The sequence below is a fragment of the Triticum urartu genome, chromosome 2A, assembly GCF_056163025.1.
Source record: "Triticum urartu cultivar PI428250 chromosome 2A, HENAU_Tu73, whole genome shotgun sequence".
In the NCBI taxonomy this organism is placed as follows: Eukaryota; Viridiplantae; Streptophyta; class Magnoliopsida; order Poales; family Poaceae; genus Triticum; species Triticum urartu.
In genome coordinates, this window is record NC_141874.1 from 387,838,094 (window position 1) to 387,854,884 (window position 16,791).

At 42.3% G+C, this 16,791-nt stretch overlaps 1 protein-coding gene across 1 annotated transcript; it reads right to left on the reverse strand.

The window, feature by feature from the left end:
- Positions 1–5,863: 5,863 nt before the first annotated feature.
- On the reverse strand, positions 5,864–15,813 carry LOC125537393 (GYF domain-containing protein). The gene is made up of 10 exons (XM_048700699.2): positions 15,614–15,813; positions 14,611–14,663; positions 13,492–14,430; positions 13,270–13,390; positions 13,119–13,184; positions 11,765–12,385; positions 9,005–11,648; positions 6,646–6,809; positions 6,506–6,565; positions 5,864–6,431 (listed from the first exon to the last, which is right to left on the reverse strand). Exons 1-10 carry the CDS (start codon positions 15,696–15,698, stop codon positions 6,082–6,084), a joined length of 5,103 nt encoding a protein of 1,700 aa, XP_048556656.2. The 5' UTR covers positions 15,699–15,813; the 3' UTR covers positions 5,864–6,081.
- Between the last annotated feature and the right edge of the window lie 978 nt (positions 15,814–16,791).

Here is a 16,791-nt window from a genome sequence, read left to right on the forward strand (position 1 = left end):
AACCGATAGTTGTTGAAGAAGAAAGGTGGGATGCCAACCGGGGCATCCCCAAGCTTAGAAGCTTGAGACTTCTTGAGATATTATCTTGGGGTGCCTTGGCATCCCCAACCTTGAGCTTTTGTGTCTCCTTAATTCCTCTCATATCAAGGTCTCCCTAAATCTTAAAAGCTTCATCCACACAAAACTCAACAAGGACTCGTGAGATAAGTTAGTATAAACCATTGCCAAAACCTTATCATACTCTACTGTAGCAAATCACTAAAATTATTATTCAACATTGCATACTAAATTCCTCTGCATATTTAATAGTCCTATCCTCAAATAGAATCATTAAAGAAGCAAACATATGCAAACAATGCAAACATAACAGCAATCTGCCTAAACAGGATAGTCTGTAAAGAATGCTGCAACATCCATACTTGCCTAACTCCAAAAATTATGAAATAAAATTCCAACTGTAGTAAATTTATCAGAGCTTAATATTCAAAAGGTTTCAACATTTTATCACATTCTTACTTTTCTAGAGAATTATTGCAACAGCGGTAAACTTTCTGTTTTCAAACAGCAACATGAAGACTTGTAACATAGGCATAGTAAAGACTATCAATGCCACTTTTATTGGAACAAAATATGCAAAACATTGTTATAAATAACAGCAAGCAAATCCTAACAAAATAAATTGATGCTCCAAGCAAAACACATATCATGTGGTGAATAAAAATATAGCTCCAAGTAAAGTTACCGATGGAAGTAGACGAAAGAGGGAATGCCTTCCGGGGCATCCCCAAGCTTAGGCTTTTGGTTATCCTTGAATATTTCCTTGGGGTTCCTTGGGCATCCCCAATCTTAGGCTCTTCCCACTCCTTATTCCATAATCCATCGAATCTTTACCCAAAACTTGAAAACTTCACAACACAAAACTTAACAGAAAACTCGTAAGCTTCGTTAGTATAAGAAAATAAATCACCACTTCAAGGTACTGTAATGAACTAATTCTTTATTTATATTGGTGTTAAAACTACTTTATTACAAATTATCTATGGTTTATAAACTCTTTTACTAGCCATAGATTCATCAAAATAAGTAAACAACACATGAAAAACAGAATCTGTCAAAAACAGAACAGTCTGTAGTAATCTGGATCAAACGTATACTTCTGGAACTCGTACAATTCTCAAATAAATTGCTGGACCTGAGGAATTTATCTATTAATCATCTGCAAAAATAATTAACTAAATATCACTCTCCAAATAAAAATGGCAGCAATCCTCGTGAGCGCTAAAGTTTCTGTTTTTACAGCATGATCAACAAGACTTTCCCCAAGTCTTCCTAAAGTTTCTACTTGGCACAAACACTAATTAAAAGCATAAAACCACATCTAAACAGAGGCTAGATGAATTATTTATCACTAAACAGGAACAAAAATAAGGAACTAAAATAAAATTGGGTTGCCTCCCAACAAGCGCTATCGTTTAACGCCCCTAGCTAGGCATGATGATTTCAACGATGCTCACATAAAAGATAAGAATTGAAACATAAAGAGAGCATCATGAAGAATATGACTAGCACATTTAAGTCTAACATACTTCCTATGCATAGGGATTTTGTGAGCAAACAACTTATGGGAATAAGAATCAACTTGCATAGGAAGGTAAAACAAGCATAACTTCAAGATTTTAAGCACATAGAGAGGAAACTTGATATTATTGCAATTCCTACAAGCATATATTCCTCACTAATAATAATTTTTAATTGCATCATGAATGAATTCAACAATATAACCAGCACCTAAAGCATTCTTTTCATGATCTACAAGCATAGAAAATTTACTACTCTCCACACAAGCAAAATTCTTCTCATTCGGAATAGTGGGAGCAAACTCAACAAAGTAACTATCATGGGATTGAAAATTGAAATCAAGATGACAAGTTTCATCATTATTCTTTAAAGCATGCGTGTCATCACAATAATCATCGTAGATAGGAGGCATGCTTTCATCATAATAAATTTTCTCATCAAAACTTGGGGGACAAAAAATATCATCTTCATCAAACATAGCTTCCCCAAGCTTGTGGCTTTGCATATCATTAGCATCATGGATATTCAAGTAATTTATACTAACAACATTGCAATCATGCTCATCATTCAAATATTTAGTGCCAAACATTTTATAGATTTCTTCTTCTAGCACTTGAGCACAATTATCCTTTCCATCATACTCACGTAAGATATTAAAAAGGTGAAGCATATGAGACAAACTCAATTCCATTTTTTATAGTTTTCTTTTATAAACTAAACTAGTGATAAAACAAGAAACTAAAAGACTCGATTGCAAGATCTAAAGATATACCTTCAAGCGCTAACCTCCCCGGCAACGACGCCAGAAAAGAGCTTGATGTCTACTACACAACCTTCTTCTTATAGACGCTGTTGGGCCTCCAAGTGCAGAGGTTTGTAGGACAGTAGCAAATTTCCCTCAAGTGGATGACCTAAGGTTTATCAATCCGTAGGAGGCGTAGGATGAAGATGGTCTCTCTCAAGCAACCCTGCAACCAAATAACAAAGAGTCTCTTGTGTCCCCAACACACCCAATACAATGGTAAATTGTATAGGTGCACTAGTTCGGCGAAGAGATGGTGATACAAGTGGTATATGGATAGTAGATAAAGGTTTTTGTAATCTGAAAATATAAAAACAGCAAGGTAACTAATGGTAAAAGTGAGCGCAAACGGTATTGCAATGCGTGGAAATAAGGCCTAGGGTTCATACTTTCGCTAGTGTAAGTTCCCTCAGCAATACTAACATAATTGGATCATAAAACTATCCCTCAACATGCAACAAAGAGTCACTCCAAAGCATTGTTGAGGAAATCGTTAACTGGTAACTGCTCGGTTGGCTGACGAGTAGGGGATTAATAGGCTAATCGGCAAGTTAATCGGCCATTTAATCAATTAATCGGACGATTTATCAGTTTATCGGCTACTCGGTGACCCTATGAATAGGGATTAATCGGCAAGTTAACTGGTTAATCGGATGAATTCTTGAACAGGGCTCCAAAGTCACTAATAGCGGAGAACGAACAAAGAGATTATGGTAGGGTACGAAACCACCTCAAAGTTATTCTTTCCAATCAATCCGTTGGGCTATTCCTATAAGTGTCACAAACAGCCCTAGAGTTCGTACTAGAATAACACCTTAAGACACAAATCAACCAAAACCCTAATGTCACCTAGATACTCCAATGTCACCTCAAGTATCCGTGGGTATGATTATACGATATGCATCACACAATCTCAGATTCGTCTATTCAACCAACACAAAGGACCTCAAAGAGTGCCCCAAAGTTCTACTAGAGAATCACGACGAAAACGTGTGCCAACCCCTATGCATAGGTTCATGGGTGGAACCCGCAAGTTGATCACCAAAACATACATCAAGTGAATCACGTGATATCCCATTGTCACCACAGATATCCACGGCAAGACATACATCAAGTGTTCTCAATTCTTTAAAGACTCAATCCGATAAGATAACTTCAAAGGGGAAACTCAATTCATTACGAGAGAGTAGAGGGGGAAGAAACATCATAGGATCCAACTATAATAGCAAAGCTCGCGATACATCAAGATCGTATCATCTCAAGAACACGAGAGAGAGAGAGAGAGAGAGAGATCAAACACATAGCTACTGGTACATACCCTCAGCCCCAAGGGAGAACTACTCCCTCCTCGTCATGGAGAGCACCGGGATGATGAAAATGGCCATCGGAGAAGGATTGCCCCCTCCGGCAGGGTGCCGGAACGGGTCTAGATTGGTTTTCGGTGGCTACGGAGACTTCTGGCGGCGGAACTCTCGATCTATTGTGCGTTCTGCAAGTTTTAGGGTACGACGATATATATGGGTGTAGGAAGTACGTCGGAGGAGCCACGGGGGCCCCACGAGGCAGGGGGCGCGCCCTAGGGGGGTGGGCGCGCCCCCACCCTCGTGGGCAGCCCGTGTCTCCCCTGACGTGCACTCTAAGTTCCCTGGGTTGCTTTCCTTCCAAAAATAACTTCTCCAGTTGATTTCGTTCTGTTTCGACTTCGTTTGATATTCCTTTTCTTCGAAACACTGAAATAGGTATAGAACAGCAAATCTGGGCTGGGCCTCCGGTTAATAGGTTAGTCCTTAAAATGATATAAAAGTGTATAATAAAGCCCATAAACATTCAAAACAAGAGATAATATAGCATGGAGCAATCAAAAATTATAGATACGTTGGAGACGTATCAGTTGAAATGAAGTATCTTGACCTCAACACAAGTGTAGGTGGTTATCTCGTAGAAAATGTATGTTGGAAGTGTAGGCATGTTCTGATGGCTCTCTCCATGAATGAAGAGTGGGTGGAGGGGTATATATAGCCTTCACACAAAATCTAACCGTTACACACAAATCACCAAACTCGGTGGGACCGAATTATACAACTCAGTCAGACTGATTTAGTTCATAATGTGACCGTTAGGGTTTTCGGTGAGACCGACATGTCAACTCGGTGGGACCGATATCATTAGGGTTAGGGCATAACGTAATCTCAGTGAGACCGATTACACAAACTCGGTGAGACCGATTTTGGTAATAGACTAACCAAAGAGTTGGTCGGGCAATCTCGGTGGGACCGATTCGCTCTCTCGGTAGGACCGAAACGTTACGAAAGGAAAACAGAGAGTTTGCATTGCAATCTCGAGTGCTAGTAGCATTTTTTCCATGGCCAGCGGCCCAAACGCAAAGATGAAGCGTCATGGTTGGATAAAGCCTAGAAAAGACTATGTATGAATAGATCAAAAGTTTTCTCAAAAGAAAAACTAAATGTTGATGGATCTTTTGACCCTGACTTGCTCAAGGCTCCTTTGGAGCTGTTCTTAGGTATGGTAAATGTATTGCTGGTGGAAATGGAATAATAAAGTGGTATGGAGATGCACTCATGGCTGAAGCTATGACTTTGCGTTTTGGCTTAAATCTTTCTGTTACAATATGGTACAATCGGATGAAAATTAACTAGGACAATGTGAAGGTGATTGAGATGATGAACAATGGCGAGCTGTCCTATGGAGCTGTGACTGCAGTCCTACGGAGCTGCAGTTGCTATCTTTGATGATTGTTACCATGGTGCGTGTGATTTTCCTCATGTTATCTTTGATCGAGCATATTCTTAGAGAGGCAAATTACGTTGTCCATCAATTAGTTAGGGATAGGATCTGTAGTGGGTGGATGGAAGAACCACCTGATGAGATTATTAGACTTCTTATAAGCAATGCTATGTTGATTACCATGCAATAAAGAATGGTTAGATGTAAAGAAAAGAATATGGTGGCCTTGGCCCGTGGAGGTTATTGCAATGGCAGCTCTTGCTGATAACAATGCTCGTGGTAAGATAGATGTGCCTGCAGTCACTACCCGAGCAATGCTACATCTACGAAAAGCATTTTACATATCTTACGAATGAGATGAGTTGGCAGCTTTTAATTGGACATTAGTGGAGGCTGAAGCCCACCCTGAAATTCAGGGGGGAGGGCGTTTGGTTAGGGGAAAGGAAGATTACGTCACAGCCTTAGGTATGTCTACTCCACCAGTCTTTTGACGTGTCTGGCGGCACACCCAACAAGTACCTGCAGCAAACTAATACAGCGACCTGCTAATCCCATGTTGTTCTATACTTTTCTTGGCTACTAGTTTTCAACAGCCATCACATGATTTATGCAAAGACACGGACTTTTAGGTGCACAGCTTAAAAGCTCTAATTCACAGATAATGATGCAAGAGAAGGTTATGTGTCTGTTTTTAGCACTGACGTAGAAACATCATGCATTGCAACACGCAGCCAGAAATAACAAAATTGATCTATGTTCATCTGCAGTGAAGTTCTATCGAGAACAAAATCTGGTGAGTTACAGGAAGCCAAAATTGGGCAATGGATGCACTTTCTCGAAAAAAGAGACGAAAATCACCACCGCATAAGCTCGGTTGCCATCGCAACAAGTCAAAACAATCTATCAAGAGCGCCAAAAGTATGTACAGCACGGTGCCACCGTTGTATGCATACCTACTAATCCACGTTCTGGATCTCTCCCATCATGATGCGGTTGCTGACGACATTGAACCCTAAAACCGCTGCGCTCACCTTCTTCCCTTTCTTCCCTTTTTTCTTTCCTCCTGTATCCTGCTCTGCCTCGGCACTTGGCCCTCCTTTGGCTGCAGAAGCGGGGTTCAGACGGGGAGCGCGGTTGCTGGGCGCTCTGAATGCCATCTCGATCACATCTGTGGACAGAAAAGCCTTGTAGTTGAGGAACCTGTCGATGAACTGACCGTTGCGGTCAAGAGAGCCAACGTTCTCCCGGAGAAGCATTTCTGCTTCAGCAGTCGACTGCTTAATGCAGAACTCAAGGAAACTTGTATCTGGGTGGGCATAGTGGAACAAACAATAAGATTGGTGAGTTTTAAGCAAGAATTACTCTAGTGAGAGTTTATACCATTTGTTCCAGTGAGCCTGGACCACTCGCTGTCGCACCAATCCCGGAAGTCCATTGCCTCTGCAGTATAAGAGCCAAGACTGTTATGTTAGAAAACACACTGTAACAAAGGAAATATGAGCATAAATCAACTATGTTACCTGTCTGCTTGTTTGCTGCCTCTGCCTTCCCTTTCCCAATGAGGTTAGCACTAGGAGCCGTTGAAAGTGGCAACTTGCTAGCCTGAGACTTGTGACGGTTTACTGAAGACTGGTCTTTCGTCATGGAACTTTTACTCTGACTTGCTAGACTTGGGAATTCTGACCTGTTAACCATTGTAAGACAACATGTAAGCATCTTACAGAAGTAACGTGCAAAAGGAAACAAAACTCGGTAGTAATAAGATCAAAAAATAGGACAGGATGTTCCAGCCATCAATGGTCAAGCATTGTACCAGTGGTATGGACTATAAGGAAGTCACAGAAATCAAATAATGTGTCCCTGTCTACGGTTCCCTTGCGTGTGCTCGGGATAGGTGTTTTGTATAAATGTTTCGCCGTATTATTAAGTATTCTCCTTTAGTTTTTTTCTCTATCTAGAAGTGGAATAGAATAACCCGGTTGAAGGGTATGATCATACGTCTGTAATGCATTGTATGGCCCAGAATAGGTCCTATTCTTCTACCTTTTCCAGGTAGTCGATGGCTATTCACAGCTACCACCTTAACACCAAAGAAGAGTTCGACCCAATGCTTTATTTCTGTCTTAGTGAATCCCGATTCGACATTAAAAGTATATTGATTCTTTCCCAATAAACGAAGACTTTTGATGAGGGACATGAACCTTGGTACTAGGGTGTGGCACCAGGGTGGAAGGCAACAGCCCTATTTATCAGGTCATATGAAAGATATAACTAGTATAGATAGCTATCACGTAATTATAGATAGAGTTGAAGGTTATCAATTATGGATTTTGTCATTTCTTACAAATCCATATCAAACTGGGCAGCCATTCTATCATCCGACTCAACCAATAATAATGTTTCTTCCTCCAAATTCGTAGCTATCATCTATGGTCTAATCCCATCACAACCAAGTCGATCCTACCGGTGGTTTTTACGGAGAAAACAGCTGCTCCTTCCGTTCCTTAATATAAGTCTTTCTAGAGATTTCAATATGGACTACATACGGAGCAAATAAGTGCTTGCCCATGGCGATCTTAACTTCTACTCCCTCCGTCCGGAAATACTTGTCATCAAAATGAACAAAAGGGGATGTATCTAGACATATTTTAGTTCTAGATACATCTCTTTTTATTCATTTTGATGACAAGTATTTTCGGACGGAGGGAGTAACTCATAGATCTACTAGCCTTAAGTGATGTACTCCCTCCGTCCGGAATTACTTGTCGCAGAAATGGATAAAAATGGATGTATCTAGAACTAACATACGTCTAGATACATCCATTTCTCCGACAAGTATTTCCGGACAGAGGGAGTACAAAGCAGGCACATACGAAATAAATGAACTTTGAGGGGTTCAGAGGACCAAATTAGACAAGCAAGGGGCCCTTTGTTTTCTACTCCCTCCGTTCCTAAATATAAGTCTTTTTAGACATTTCAAATGGAATACAACATACGGATGTATGTAGACATATTTTAGAGTGTAGATTCACTCATTTTGCTTTGTATGTAGTCACTTGTTGGAATCTCTAGAAAGACTTATATTTGGGAACGGAGGGAGTACTTTTTATAAATAGCTACAGCTCACAGGTTTGCTGATAACCCAATTTGACAGTCCAAATTGAAAGAGTACGGCTTTAGACCAATTTGGCTGGGACAATCTAGGCAGGCAGTGTGTATTAAAACATGCAAAGCATGTGAGAAGAAATGGTAATAATCATAAATTACATTACGATCATCATCAGAGGATATGCAAAGCATGTGAGAAGAGCATGACCAAACCAAAACCAATATGACCAACTAGTGACACAACTTAAAAATCAAATCAGGTCGATACAATCAACATGACCAACCCAATATGTACCAGCTGATGACGCAATTCACAAATCAGGTACTCCCTTCGTTCCAAATTATTTGATGTTCTGAATTTGTCCCGAGTACATCAAAAATTGTGCTAATATCTACAACACCAAATATTTATATAGATAATACGAAAATATATTTTATGACGAATCTAATGAAACTAATTTTGTGTTGTAGATGACGATATATTTTTCTATTGACTTTAGGAGTTATGACAAAGCTAGAACTTCAAATGATTTGGAACAGTAAATACAATTACTGCAAGTCCTAGCACTTCAGACAGATTTGCAAGATGCTCTATAGAAATTCCGAAGGATACGGCGGTGCCAATTCCGCAGTTCAGTTAAGTCATTAATGCGCTTATATCTATTCACTATGAAGAAAATAAGTCAGTATGCTGACTGTGTTGATAATAATATGCGCTGACAAAATAATCAAGTGACGTAAAAACCATTGCAAAAGAACATATGAACATACTGTTTCTTATCTTGTTTGGAGTGGTCAGATGGGCCCCAAAATAGATCATCTTCAGCATTTGACTTGGAACGATTGGAAGGATTGGAACTCATCTGGACAGGGGCAACTGCCTTTGATGGAGAAGACCCGGAAGCTTGCTTAGAAGAAGCATTACCATGATTCCGTTGGTTCACCGAAACCTTTGCTGGAGCAGGTGAGGGTGGTTGTTGCTGGACAACACCTGATCTCCTTTCTTCCTCTCTCTGAATATCTCTCAAAGACAAAGGTTTGTGCACCTTCGCAGAGTCATTGGACCATGCTGGAGCAGGCGCAAAATTTGTCTGGTCAGTCTTCCAAGGAACAAAATCTCCAAAGGATGGACCACTTGGAGGAGCCGGAAGTATTTCCTTCTCTTGTTTCGCTTGCTTTGAAGATTTGCCCTTTTCAGCTGGTATAGACATAGCTGATGAATCAATGGAACTAACAGGTAATGGGGCTTTGGCTGCAGATCCTTTTGACTTTGTCCCCTTTTTCTTGTTCTTTTTTGAGTCCTTGGCCTCAATGAAGTCATCATCATCAAAAGCAGGAGCATCAGACTGAACAACAGCAGGTGATAGAGGAGGAAACAACACATCATTAGCATTGCCTATGTTCTCATTGTCTGCATTACTAGACCTTGCCAGAACTTCTTCCGCTAACAAATCATGCAACTGACTTCTCTTGTTCCTGGAGTCACCAGCACTTTCCTGGCCACCCAGTGATTTACCTGCACCCCCAAATTGTTGATCAGAAGATGCAGACATGGTATTCCAAGGACCTGATGGCACAGGAGGCGCTGGCATGGTTATCTTGGCACTGTCCGCAGCTACCCTCTGTGCTCTTAGTTGTTCCTCGGCTTGAATTTCCAGCAGTGATTTAGGCCTGGGTCCTTGGGTAGGTTTCCAACCTTTCTGGCTTGCCGCTGCATGAGGCTCGGATAGAGCACTAGGTTCCCATTCAGCTCTGTTGATAGCATACTCCTCAGGAAGACTTTTGGGCAAATTCACATATGATTCAAAGCCCAGCGGAGGTCCAACTGCTCTAGAAGAGCTTTCCACTCTGGCAGTGGAACCCCAAAAAAGTTCGTCTGTGTCATCTGGCAAACCATGCTTAGTAACAGCCTGATTTGAAGCATCAACTTCACCTTCTAGTGTTGGATGTTGAGAAACTGTGTTTGGAGCTCCTTTGCCAACATCTACAGCTGTCTGTTTCTTCTTCTGCTTCTTTTTCTTTTCAGCTTTCTTTGTCTCTTGTGCATCAGGAGTTTTTGCATCAGTTGTCATAGTTAGCTCAACTGCATCAAGGGTATTTGTAATTTCCTGGACACGATTATGAGGTGACATGATCTCTGATATTTGATTCAGTGGTGTCTCAGGAAAACCCTTAGCTTCACTAAGAGCTGAACTGCTAGCCTCTGTAGATCTTAAACTTAAAATATTTGCAGGCTTACTTTCAACTTTACCTATTCCAACTTGCTGATAGTTTCCAGAAGCCTCCTCATACCTTTCTGCAACTTCTGTTTTCATCGTATTGACCATACTTGCACTAAGTTGAGTGTTATCACTTGCCGAGTTTCCCAACTTCTGAGGATGGGAAAACCGTTCTTTCGAAGGTGCGCCCATAAAAAATTCATGAGGCAATGGCACAGTAGGTACAGAGCTTTGTGATGTTCCAACACCCTCCATACCCCTCATACTCATAAATGCTTGACTAGATCCCTGGGGTGTACCATGGTTAGTCAAAATACGATCAGCTTCAAGAACCTCTTGAATTGTTCGAACACCAAGATTCATAGAATCACCAGCTGGCAATGTAGTATGCTTCGACCCATAAGGATCATCAAGCTGTTGGTTGGGATGTCCATGAGGTGCAACGTGAGAAACTAGGTGCTGTTGTTGCAGCAACAACTGCTGTTGCTCAAGCTGTAGTCGTTGTTGCAGCTGCTGCTGTTGCTGTTGCTGCTGCTGCTGCTGAAGCAATATCATCTTGTCCAACATTGAGAGTTGTGGTTGAGGTTGAGGTGCCACTGGCGGCTGTGATTGCAACTGTAGTTGTGATAGCAGATACTGTTGTTGAAACATGTGCAAGAGTTGTGGGTCTTGAGATATCTCAGCAAGCAACTTCTCTGATGGCAAATGAGAGAGAGGTGGCTGGTTCTGTGGCATGAAGTTCTGTTGTTGAACAGCAGTAGCCATTTGCTGAGAGTTCTGAAGATTTTGATGCATGTTAAGTGGCCCTTGAGTGAGATCCACATGAAGGTTAGGATTAACATTTCGGGATTCGGGATAGTTTGACCATGGTGGCAATCCCGCAGGTGCTTTAGGTTTCTCTGCAGAATGCAGCATAGCAAGCAAGTCAACATTTTGAGATTGTGATGCTTGACGAGATGGATCAGCCATTGAACTGGGTACTTTAGAGTGCAGAGTAGACACTTCTGAAGCTGTATCTTTGTTTTGTGCCTGTGCTGCTGGAATACCATCTGCAGACCAATATGGAACAGCATTTTGGGAAGATTTTTGTCTTTCCAACAATCTCTGCTGTGCCAAAAGATAATTCATGCTATTCCCCATCTCGCCTCCGGCCATCGCAATGTTGCCAAAGCTACTGCTGTTATATTCATTCAGCCCTAATTCCAAAAGGAGATATGGTGTCAGACCAGAAAGTACGCATGACAAGTAGCAGAGATAACTAGAAAATATATGGAATGAACTAGACGAATAGGGCTCCTGCCAGTATACATACCTCCAGTCATAGCAGCTGAAGGACCTTGCATACCATTAGACATCAGTGACTCCAGAAAACGATTCTGAGCTTCAACAGCACCGCCATTCCTGCTTGGCCCACTGTTAAAAATACCGACACCAGCTGATCCGCTATGTGTGCTGCTGGAGCTGACAAATTTCCCTGTAGGTGGAGTCTCCGGCATTAGCATATCACTTGATTTTGTGCTGCTAAACCCTGGAGGTGGCCCTGCCTTTGCTCGTAGGTGAGGCATAACATCTCCAAGCATTAAGAAAGGCGCATCAGGAGGAGCATTTGCAACTCGAACCAGTAAATCAATACCAAAATAACTAGCCTCAAACCAGCCAATGATGTCAGCACCAGAAAATGGGCCTTGAATTCGACCTTGTGGATCTTTGTAGTATAAAGAGAGATTTTCTGGATTAGGACAAGGTTGAATAGGACTGGTCAACTCATCAACACCTGTCATCCCGACTACTTTACTTTCTTGATCAAAGACATTGGGCATTTGCTGTGGAAAGTCGGATGGGCCAGGCCTATGGTCTCCAATAAACCGAGATCTTTGTGGAACAACATAGCTAGGTGTCTCTGTACGCAGCGAATCAACATTTCCAGGAACACCTGTCAAAAGATAAACAGAGGTGAGTTTTTAAAATGCCGAAAGGATTTATAGAAGCTGTGCAAGCATTCAGCAAAGGACAACGATAGAATACCAACTAGTTAACTACCAAAAATGGCAAGCAGTTCAAAGTAGCTAAATAAGATACCATGAAGAGGTCATCATGATGAATTAGTTTGCTTAGAGTACTATATCATAGAACACATGCAACCGCAAGCCTCAAATTTTGTAACCAATTTATAATGTAATATGGAATAGAGGATAAACTTATAAACTTAATGCCAGAAAAACAAAGGAATACTTCTAGGAACAAAGGCATATCTGGATACACCATCCAGAGAATCTGGTACTAGATCTCGAAAATAATCTCAGAAACCCCTACTGAGTATACCATGTTGAATTACTCCTATTATATGGATAGACCTGGGACTAAAACCGTCCTAAAAATTGAAAAGAGGCATGTTCCACAAAATGTGAATGCGTAAACCATGTGGACTGATTATTAAGTTGTGAACCAAGACCATGAGCAGTACGCATATTCGAAAAGTTAAGATATGCTGGAGAACATCTGGAAGACTCCCCAAGTTATGAAAGGTTAGATCTTTCATAAATGACAAACCCACTATACATGCAACTGAACACAAAATCATCTGTATGTAATCACTTGAAATTCGCTAGCTAAGGAGCACACAATAAACATAAAGAACTGTGGAAACAGTGAGTAAGATATGGCACCCCTGAGACTTCCAGCTGTTTCTCCCTTCAAATCATCTGCACTTCCAGGTTGATCATCTCTACCACCTGGTCAATGGGGGGGCATTCAGTACAAAATGGTAACATATTTGGATGTTTATGCCACAAACAAAGTATGAAAACTGCATCAAACCTAATTTAGATTGTTTTGACGGCACCACATCAGAATTACTTTTCCCAACAGGCCCATCTTTGGAAACCTGATGGACACCACTGTTTATGATTTCCCCTTTGTCAATTGCTTTTAAAATGACCTACAAATATAAGAACTGTGAGACATGAAGATCATATACATAGTATAATTGCATGATAGTAAGATCATCCTAGCTGAGAAAAATAATAGGATTAGCTTTACCGCTTCGTCAGTCGTCGGAGCAAATAATGCTAAAGGCTCCAACATTTCTTCTTGCATAAATGCAGACCCTTCCTCACAAACATCAAAAGGCATCTTGAAGTCAGTAACATGGGAAGTTGTTCTGTATATGTCAAGCAGTTTCATCCTACTATATCTAAATGATGTGCGATCCCCTGATGCACCACCAGGTCTGTCAGAAAGTAGACCAAGATGGAATGGACGTGAAGATCCAGTACTGCCAGCATTTGTGCTACCAGAACTAGGGGTAAATTTTCCACGAGAACCTGAAAAACCTGTGATTTCATTGTCTGGTTTCCCTCTACCATACCCATACAAAGAAGGTGGTTTTTGTGATATCTGTGAGGGGTGATAAGAAGAATCACCCCGGCCACGGCCCACAGGATGACTAGACTTCCATGATCGAGAAATGTTATCATCTCTCTCAGTATCCTTGTCATGAATGTTGCCATCTTTCCCATGTGCAACAAACTGTGAAAAACCTTTTTCACGGGAAGCATCACCCTCCTTGCCCGAATCACCCCAGCGATCACGCCAATTTTCAGACTCCTTATCATTGGAACCCCAACGAGTAATCCACTTGCCTTCACGGCGTTGGTCATAGTTGCCCTCCTTGTTACTGGAATCACCCCAACGTTCCTGTGGAGCACGACGGCCATCCACAGAAAACTTGGACGAGTCATCTGACCATTTTTCTACCTTGCGTGTATCAGCTTGTTCCTTGTCTGTCTCCCTCCAGCGAACCCACCGAGGGCCTGAATTTGGTTCCCGCTCATCATCACGCCAACGGTCACGACGCGCAGTTTCACCATCAAGCACAGAAGCCCTGAAGACATCCTTTTTCTTCGCACTGGAGTCCATGTCTTCACCATTACCTGATGTCTTTGTAGCATCTGAGCGTGAACCCTGTGAACTGGGCTCCTGCAACAAACAACATTACATAAATCACCATCCTGTGCACAAACTACTAAGAAAGTCTACTATCAATCTAGATGATATTGTACTGCCATGTTCACCACGCAGGCCTAGTGTTAAGATGTCCAGCTGTTCAACTTTAGTTATTGCCCTTAATCCTAAAACCGTAAACATGTTTTGGCCTACCTTCATAAGCCACTGAGGAGAAAGGGGCATGCCAGTATCCAGGCCTTGCTTCTCTGTGAAAAACAAAGTTACGATGAATAAGACACTGTGAAAAACAAAGCTACAATGGATAAAACAGGAGACATGCTATACTGATAAAAATAAAACAGAAAACATGCTCTAAAAACTGTAAGACACATAAACTGGACAACCAAAGAAATGATCAATGGTTAGACAAGATAAAGACACAATAAAGATTTTAAACAGCATATACCTTGCATGAAAGTAATTGGACTGGAGGGTTGTGCATATACTAGTTGAACACTAACTGATTTTTGCCACAGATCCACACTAATACCATAGATTGCAAAAAAGGTACCAGGTAGCAGCTTATAACTACACAGCTATGCCCACAAATTGAGCAAACAGTCAGTAAAAAGAGGCTGCCGCCATGTTACCCTCAGCATGTGTAGCTACAAAGAACACAACATTTCTAAGCCCAAAGGAATACACCCATCGTTTTCCTACGAATACCAACACACAAAGGCAGGGCAGCCACATTTGCAACCCACACAGGCCACAACAGCAAAGTCAAACAACCAACAAATTACATTCAACCACAAAAATTGAAGTATATTATAGAAAAAGGGGGCAATCCAATGAGTAAAACTAGCACCTCCCCGAATCGAAGCAATAACTAAATTTAACAACTAGACCAGAGCATCCAATCCACCCAAATCCAAATACCGACGTCACCCCTTATGCCTAGAACCATCGTCCCACCACGGCAGAAATTGTTCAGTCAGAGACCCTACACGGCAGTAACGCTGCGGAAGCCCAACGCACGGTGGCAATACCATTTCGCAACCACCCAAAAAAAACCGAACCCTAGTGACGTCAGAACAGATCGAACGACGGTACAAGCAACAAATCAAGGCAGCCCGAGCTACGGGGGAGCGCTAGGGTTTCGACCTGGTGCGACAGATCGAGGGTGGGAGGGAGGAGTCGCGGGGGAGCAACGAACCTTTGGCGATCTGGGGCGGTGGAGGCGTGTCTACGGCGAGGCGGCGGCGGAGGTCGTCATTGGCACGGTCCGGGGAGGCGGCCATGGGCGGCGGCGGGGAAAACCCTAGGAGGAGCTTCGCTTGGGAGGTTTGGGGGACGGAGAGGGGGAGCGAGCGATGGGGAGGAGACTGTCAACTCCAGGCGCGGATAAAAAACCAGCCGCAGGGTGCCGAGTTTGCCCGAGGAGGCCTTTTTGCGCTAAGGCACCTGTTTCTGTACAAATTTAATTAAACGTCCTACTGGCTACAGTGCGTTTGGAGCCACGAATGGCAATATAATTTTTACTAGCCTCGCACTTGCACGAGTGGCGCGCCTCTTTTTCTACCGCCCTCGCGGCTCTGTCCTTCCCGCCGCTGCTGCCCTCACGCGCCACCGGCGTCACCGATGACCGGCCCCATCGCCGAAATGGATAGCCAAGATAATAGGGAGCATCCTATGAACATCTTCATATCAAGAATCTATTTGAGTAGTGACACGTGCTACACTATTTCACATACTCCCTCCGTTTTTATTTAGTTCGCATATTAGCTTTGGTCAAAGTCAAGCTTTACAAACTTTAACCAAGTTTATATAAAAAATATTAAGATATATGTTAGAATAAATCCGAGGCGCTTCGTCGATCTACCGAGGACCAAGCAATCACACAAGCACGACACCGAGATTTGCTAACGAGGTTCACCGATATGGCTACATCTCCGGGGCCTGACTACGGGCGCTCCTCCCCATGACACCGTCACAATACCGCACCCCGGCCGCCCAGGCGCCGGCACACGCCGCCGGCTCCCCCGCGTGCCCGTGCTATTATGTTGGCATAGGTTACATCGTGTGTCTACTCCCGCTATATGAGAGGCCTAGGATATAAGTGTCCTATTAGGACACAACTCCTACCCTGTCTACACACAGTCCAAAACCAAGTCCAACTATAACCTACCTTGTACAATAATATTCGACACAATTCTAACAAACTCCACCTTGACGAATATTCTTCACCATCTTGAATTCATTCATGCGTCGAACCTTCATGTACATTGGACTTGAAATACACCATGAGCACCGCTGCTACTCCCAGCCTCCATATGACTCCATCTACAACTTGTAGTCTCTCCTTTTCTTGACCACAGTCAACACTCAAGCAAA